This window comes from Xenopus laevis, chromosome 5L (genome assembly GCF_017654675.1).
Source record: "Xenopus laevis strain J_2021 chromosome 5L, Xenopus_laevis_v10.1, whole genome shotgun sequence".
Lineage (NCBI taxonomy): Eukaryota > Metazoa > Chordata > Amphibia > Anura > Pipidae > Xenopus > Xenopus laevis.
In genome coordinates, this window is record NC_054379.1 from 140,472,049 (window position 1) to 140,480,381 (window position 8,333).

At 39.9% G+C, this 8,333-nt stretch overlaps 1 protein-coding gene across 1 annotated transcript in view; it reads left to right on the forward strand.

Moving 5' to 3' along the window:
- The window catches only part of LOC108716237 (kyphoscoliosis peptidase), a 45,175-nt gene extending 42,445 nt beyond the window's left edge, over positions 1–2,730 (forward strand). Inside the window, exon 14 of the mRNA XM_041563798.1 lies at positions 1,705–2,730. Within this exon, the coding sequence (XP_041419732.1) occupies positions 1,705–2,603 (899 nt within the window). The 3' untranslated portion in view covers positions 2,604–2,730. The remainder of the gene's footprint in view (positions 1–1,704) is intronic.
- Positions 2,731–8,333: the final 5,603 nt, after the last annotated feature.

Consider the following 8,333-nt stretch of genomic DNA (forward strand, 5'->3'; position numbering starts at 1 on the left):
TGAATACAAAAAAATCTGGTCTCTCTTTTGAGAATTGGATTTCAGTGCAGAATTCTGCTGGAGTAGCACTATTAACTGATGCGTTTTGAAAAAAACATGTTTTCCAATGACAGGATTCCTTTAAAATGCCCGGGTTGTTTTGGATTGAAAGCTTTTGATATAACTGTTCTATTCAATAACATAAAAAAGTCATCTTACATGCTGCTTGTTATTTCAATACATGGACACAACAACACAATCATTGGATAAAGACCATAGGACATCTGTGCATGATGGATCACTGCCCTATGATGCCACATGACAGATTTGATTCTGCTCAACTGCCATCTTCTGTTATACAGCGTCATACTGTAGACAGTACGACACTTCAAGGGAAATTCCAACATTTTTTAAATGATTTCAGTACAATAAACATTCTAAATGGTTATAGGACATTGGCCATGTCCACTCTCTGTTGTTGGACTGAGTTCCTTGTAGAGATTGGCAGAAGTGCTACTGAATAGTAATTTCCTTTCATTTTCAGATTCTAATTAAAATACATATCATTTGTCCAATGTAGGCACAACTCTGCAGATTGTACTTTTTAGGTTAATACCTAATCACAATCGGATTGTTAACACTTTACCAATAAAACCAATAATAGCTGACTGACAGTTACCTTGCCCTTTAATACAGGGGCAATGTTACAGGCAAGTTCAAACTGTATTTTTGTGAAATTACTTCACTGTGCTTAAAGCACAGTGAAGTAATTTCACAAAAATACAGTTTGAACTTGCTTGTAACATTGCCCCTGTATTAAAGGGCAAGTCAACCCCCAAAAAAATTTACCTAATAAAAGAAAACATAAATCTAAGCAACTTTCCAATATTGCTTAAAAAATGTCAGTGCTTTTATTTGTTATTTCAATTGCTATTGAAAGGTGCATTTGGTTGTTACTTTTTAAACAATGTAGAAAAAGTCTTGGTTCCCCATCAAAAACAGGTCTGTTAATCAGCTGCCTTGTCTTACATTGTATCAACAGTCTGAACCACCAGGGCAGAGTCTAGAAAGGGACAGACACTGCAGAGCAAAAAATGTTGCCATGTACAGATTCACCTTTGTGTTTCGTTGTGAAACTGTAAAAATTTGTCCTGTGGTTCATTTTGCTTTGCACAACAAGAAAAAAATCTGTTGGTGGCCAGATTAATTATTAGTTGTTAGTTATAGTGTAGTAGTAGTTACCATTACCTGCTGACCAGAGGTAATGTAAAAAATCACAGACATGTTTTTAAATGATTGTCAACATGGAAGACTTTTTTTATATTGAGAAAGCAGTTGATAGTTGGATAGGAGGTTATTTAACAATATAGGGCATATTGGTGGCAGTATACAGAGCAAAAAATACATATGATTTTGCCCTTCCAAAGCAGAAACACTGTCCCATGAAAAGAAATGCCCATAGACCCTAATTTCGTTTGCTACAAAAATGATGGGCAACAAAAAATTTTTGTCGTACGACAAAAATTTTGCGAAAGCAAAACAGGTCAGAATCACTCATCACTATTGCTTTCAACAGCAGTATATATACAAATAACTTAAAAACCATAGAAAAGTGTAATGAATGTATATTGCAAAGTTGCTTTGTTTTCTTTTATTAGACAAAAATAAGGTATTTAGCAGGTATTTGTTGTTTTGTTAATTGTGTGCTTTCATTTTTGTGTCCAGTGAAGGGAAAAGTTACCTTCACCCTTGAGGGACGTCACCATTTTCAGTTTTTATTTCACCTAAATAAGACGGAGACTCCAGGGTTGATGCAGCTGACTGAACATGGAATGAAACTTGATGTTTACCCCCAAAAGACTGGAGAACAGATATTACAGATATTTGGCAAGAGAGAAGACTCAGAAGGATCATATTCCTGGATTCTTGATTATAAAATTATTTGCAAATCTGTGGACACAAATATGAAAATTCCAAAGTGTCTCCACAACCCCGTTGGTCCCAGCTGGCTGTCGGAAAAGGCCGGGCTCTTTCAGCCCTCACACCAGGACCCAGTCATTTACACTGAAGATGGCTGCTGTACTGTCAGCTTTGCACTGAAAGGGGAATTGGATGTTTTCGCTACCTTGGAATCTGATGAAATTAAAATGACGTCAGATATGGAGCACAGACACATCTTCCAAACACAAAGAAAGAATAATGTGGAATTTAGGGTCCGTCTGCCAACATCTGGCACTTATGTTCTTTGCGTCAATGTAAAGAATCCAAATGCCGACACATACACATCTCAATGTGAATACGTCATTATATGTACTAAACGTACAGTACATTGGCCCAAGTTCCCTTTGACGTATGGAACCTGGGCTAAACATTATGAACTGTTGGAGCCCCTAGATGGAATTCTTCCTGAGAATAGTAACATTTCATTTAAACTTAGGGTTCCTGATGTGACGGAAGTATCTGTATGGAAGGGGAAAGATGTCTTCCCATTGTGTCTCACTGACCAGGGATACTGGGAGGGGATCTGCCATACAGGTGCAACCCAGGAGCTCACAGTTTCTGCCTGTTTTAAAGATAAACCCAATTTTTATATCTTGCAATATGAGGTGGGACAGAAAAAATAAGTGTGATGAGAATGAAATGAATCAGCTTATAAAACATCAAATATTGATCAAAGTATATCATTTTTAAATTAATGCTGGTAATGTATTTTATGTGGTAGCCAGATTATTAAATATTTGTTTAATGGTCCTGAGGTATGAACAATATTCTGCTTTGCATTGCTGTCCTTGGATAAAAGGGTTGCAGGCCATCTTGTGTTGGATCCGTAGTTTAATTAATGGACATACACGTTTATTGTATGGAGCTATATATATATATATATATATATATATATATATATATATATATATATATATATATATATATATATATATATATATATATATATATATATATATATATATATATATATATATATATATATATTGTAAGCTGCGGGATCCACGACAGACACTTCTCTTCTCTTTAAGGCAGTTTATTTACACACAGGGGTGACCATTTCAGGATACAAAACAAATAATAAAAATAAATCCTGCCCACTGGGCGCTACCTTTACACATGAAGAGTTCCCTTACTAAACTGGGCCCCTTGTGGACTACCAGTACGCAAACACATAAGTAGGGGTCACCCCTGTACTCACGAATCTCCTGGGGGATTGCTCAGCCTCCTGGCTTTCCTCAGTCAGACAGACAGACCCTCTGTCACTTGGTCTCCTCTCTCTGCACCTTACAGTAGCAAATGGCACCCCCAGCCCCTCTGGGAGTTCCTTACACAGGCAGGTGTCCTTCCTGCTCTGTGTCCTGCTCTGAGAGACCTTCCTAACAGCCTCACTAGAACTAAATACCTTTCCACAGGACAGCCTTCCTGTGAAAGGTGAGCTCTAATCCATGAGCTGGACTTCTGGATCGGAGTACCTGGCTTGCCTGTTCTTTCCAGAATACTCCAGCTTCCAGAATCTGGCTGCCAAAACCTTTAATGAGAGAACCTATTCTCTCTTTATGAACACCCTTCCTGGTGCCTACCTCTCCCACTAAGGAGAACTTAAAGGTAAAACACACATTTTTCCACATTGTTTTGGTCACTCTACCACAATATATATATATATATATATATATATATATATATATATATATAGATATATATATAGATATATATAGATATATATATAGATATATATATATATATATATATATAGATATATATATAGATATATATATAGATATATATATAGATATATATATATATATATATATATATAGATATATATATAGATATATATATAGATATATATATAGATATATATATAGATATATATATAGATATATATATATATATATATATAATCTGTGTCAAACGACCGCACTCTGAAGACCGGACTTTGTTCACTCTTTGTGGGTGCAGGGTCCAAAGATTTAATATAGAGATTTGCTTGTAAGGATCCGCACACCAAAATTTTCATCAAACAAAAGTGTTTTATTCAGTACATAGATCCGACGTTTCGGCCCACATTAGGGCCTTTTTCAAGGATAATGCATGTACAACAAAATGGTGCTTATATACCACTCCCCCATTTGAATATGGTGCCAAAGATGACGTCATTAACCCCAGAAAATCTTTTTCAACACCCATAGTCTCACAGCTTGTATATTTCTTGTGTATAATTTTTCACCACTAGGTGGCCTAAGTGCTCAATGTGATTAGTCCATGACGTGTCCAGCTGCGCTGTTATCTGTAAAAGTGTATACAAATTATATACATAGTGTCAATTGAACGACATAGTAAAAGAAATAATATGGCTCTATTTTTTTAAAACAATGTTACAATAAATAAGCCTTGAATCTACATCTTGTATCTTGTCGTATTTTACGTGAGTGTGGTGGTGGTGCACCTTCGCATAACTTCCTGTAGGTGGCATGAGTTCCCCAGGTCCCGTTGCTATGGACTGAGACCTTGGTGACCTGTTGTTGCTACTGCTGCTTATAAGGAAATAAAAAAGGATTTTGGCATCAGTTTGACATCCTGGGTATCTGAGGGTTCTGAAGTAAGAGCAATGATATACAGAGTGACAGAAAAGATAGAGTCAGATGTAGAAAAGAGGGAACAAAGGGGCACAAGAGAGGGGCAAAATCCCAGTCACTCAGTAGTACCGTCTGCTTGGTGATAAAAATATGTAGTTCATAGCGGACTGCTTGAATAATGGCGGATCTGCAGTTGTGTAACCGCCCTAGTGCCAGAGATAGGGGAAAGAAAGGCCCAGTACTATACACACTATTGCTCCAGGCTGCAATAAGTAGCTACTTTTTGGTGCCGCAAAATCAGCGTAGGCACAAGCAGTCGGAGGTACACACTGGAGTTGTAGGTGAGGTCTGCCACCTAGTTACCCAGGGGAGATGCGACACTCAGCCCATCCTATGTTGTGTGTTAAGATGGGACCCTTAGAAATCCGATTCAGGTGGTTGCTAAATTACTTGGGAAAAAGGACTGGTTATACATTGGTGATCATAACCGGCCAATTTAGGCCACCAGTGACTCAGGGAGGTACAGTAGGGGAAAAAAGAGAGTAAGAAAATCGAGAACACTCAGCCTCAGGGTCAGCCTGGAACTGTGATCAAAATGCAGCAACAAATAACTACGACAGGTCAATCAAAAGAAAGGGTTATAGGAGATAAGTTCGTTCAATCCTCTGGGGCTCAGGGTGTCCAAACGGTGGATCCACTTCAGTTCCTTCTGTAGTAGGAGTCTCTCTTGGTCACCTCCGCTGGGAGGGATGGGGACGTGGTCAATGATCATGCATCTGAGTGATGCTAATGTATGTTTGCATTCGACAAAGTGTTGCGCTACTGGTGTGTCACCGCTCCCTTTATTCAATGCCGCTCGAATGGAGGATCTGTGGTTCGCCATTCTGTCCCTAAAGTTAGTGATTGTCTTGCCCACATACATCAACCCACAGGGGCACTTTAGTATATAGATAATAAATTTGGAGGTACATGTAAGTCGATGTTCAATTTGGATCTGTTTCCCCGAATGCGGATGGGAGAATGTAGATCCTGTCAAGAGTTGCCTGCAGGTAGTGCAATCTGTGCAGCGGTAGCATCCGGGCTTGGAGTTGGAGAGCCATGTTGATGGTGTGGGTAATTGGTAGCAGTGTGTAGGGTCCGTCTTTACTAGTTGGTCCCTCAAATTCTTGCCCCTCCTAAAGGCAACGCGTGGTGGTGATTTAAAAGATGATGGTAAAGACTTATCTTTTTGTACAAGGGTCCAGTGGTCATGTATTGCTTGTGTAAAGGACTTTATGTTGGGGGAGAAAGTAGTGAGAAAAGTGAGACGGTCCTGCTTGTTGACTCCCAAAGATGCAGGATTAGAATCATGAATAGGGTATAGCAACTCAGTTTGTGTGAATTGAGTAGCTTTGTAGTAACTGTCCATGAGTTCATGTAGTGGGTATCCACGATGGAGGAAGCGGTCCACGAGTTCATCTAATTGAAGATGAAGTTGTGTGGAATCTGTGTTGTTTCTGACCGTCCGCAACATTTGTGAATACGGGATGCTTCTTAGGAGGTGTGGTGGATGGCAAGATGAATGATGTAATAGGGTATTTCTATCGGTGTCCTTGCGGAAAATGGTAGTAGAAAGATGTTTACCTCGTTTCAACAGTAGAATATCTAAGAATGGAATTTGATCTGGGTCAATATGTGCTGTAAATTTGATGGGAGATGGCAGTGCATTGAGGTCACTAATCATCTTGTTGAATTGAGCTATCGTCCCGCTCCATAAAATGAGGAGATCGTCAATAAAACGCCAAATTCTGTAGATGTAGGGACCAAACCGGGGAAGGATATGTTGTTGTTCATAATATGCCATATACAGGTTGGCAAAGGCTGGTGCAACATTAGAGCCCATGCTGGTGCCACTTTGTTGTAGATAGTAGCACTGTTCAAATTTAAAGTAGTTAAGTTTGAGGCATAAACCCAGGAGGTCCATGAGAAATTCGGAATTTGGGCGCTTGGAATCTGGATCCAGGAGTAAGGTTTGGCGTACTTTCTCAATACCCTCATCAGTAGGAATTACGGTGTAGAGGGAAGTGACATCCATGGTAGCCAGGAGAATTTGTTCAGGTACTGGTTGGCATTCATCCAATTTCACCAGGAGGTCACTTGTGTCCTTAAGGTATGTTGGTGTCTTCTGCACAAGGGGTTGGAGGAAGTAGTCAACATAAATTGCTAGAGATTGTAGTATGGAACCACGTGCACTCACAATAGGGCGGCCTGGAGGATTAGAGAGAGTTTTATGTATCTTGGGTAAGGTATATAGTATGGGAACCACCGGGTGTTTTGTGACTAGAAAAGCATGGGTGGACTCGGAAATGAAACCTTGGGCTAGGGCTGTTTGGAGTGTGGCATCGACTCTCTTTTTGAAGTTTGGTGTGGGGTCCGAAGTGAGTTTTTTATATACCATTGTGTCGCTTAGCTGTCTGAGAATTTCGGCCCTGTAATCAGCATAATTCAATATCACGACTCCTCCACCTTTGTCGGCCGGTCGGATGACAATATTGGGATTAGCTGCCATGGAGGAAATTGCTTCTTTCTCTGTTCGTGTGATATTCGGCCAGGTTTTGGAGATCCTTGGTTTAAGTGCTTCATCCATAAGTAAACGGGTAAATGCTGCTATAGATTTCGGAGTGTTTTGTGGTTCAAAATTGCTCTTAGCTCGAAAGTGTGTATAGTCTTTGGTGGACTGTACTCTGAAGTGGTCCTTCAATTTCATACTCCTCTGGAACCTGTGAATGTCTATCATGAGGTCCAGCTGTTTTATGTTGGCTGTAGGGACAAATGACAGTCCTTTAGATAAGACTTGTAGTTCAGTGTGGTTTAGTGGATGGTCGCTCAAATTAAAAACTACTTCCTCCTTTGGTAGTGTAGATTTGGTGGTCTTGTGTCGAGTGCCGCCACTCCTTTTATGTGGACGTCCCTGGTTTTGGATCTGGTAGTTGTGCCTAAAAAATGTGCACCTGAATTATCGGATGTGTTCAAACTGGTGTTCATGCTGTTGTTTAATGGGGGGGGGGGTCCATATCTTGGTTTTGTTCTTCCTCTGGAAAGTGCCTCAGAGTCCGAAGGTGAAGAAGTGTAGGCCGATGAATCAAAGCCACCAAAACCAGTGCGTTGCCTGTGTGTTCTGTTGAACCTTAGTCTTGTTTGTTCCCCTCCAGATAGCCAGCTATAAACTCGTCTGTTTTGATAATCAGAGTGGACAATCTGTACCTTGTTTTTCTTAAATTTATGTAGTTCAGCTGTGTAATGATCTTGTTTCTTTTCCTTTTTATCTTTCTCGCTCACACTTGGGTCTAGTGCTGCTCTGATACTGGATCTGTGCATTCCAATTCGCTCTTTCACCACTATGGTAATATACATCATTAAATGTCCCTGTGGGTTGATTTACTGTGGAAAAACGATTAGACAATTGAAAGAGCGAATTGGAATGCACAGATCCAGTATCAGAGCAACACTAGACCCAAGTGTGAGCGAGAAAGATAAAAAGGAAAAGAAACAAGATATATCCCAACAGCTAGTCGCGAAACATTGGGCAGAAGCTAGGCACAGCCCGTCTTCCTTTAGATGTATGCCCATAGACCACATACCCATGAGACCAAGGGGTGGTGACTACAATAAGGCTCTGCTGAGAAGGGAGGCCTTTTGGATATACGAATTAGATTGTGTGTCCCCACGGGGGCTAAATGGACAATTAGTGCTTAATTGTTTTCTGTAATAACAACCTGCTTCCACATAAGTGGA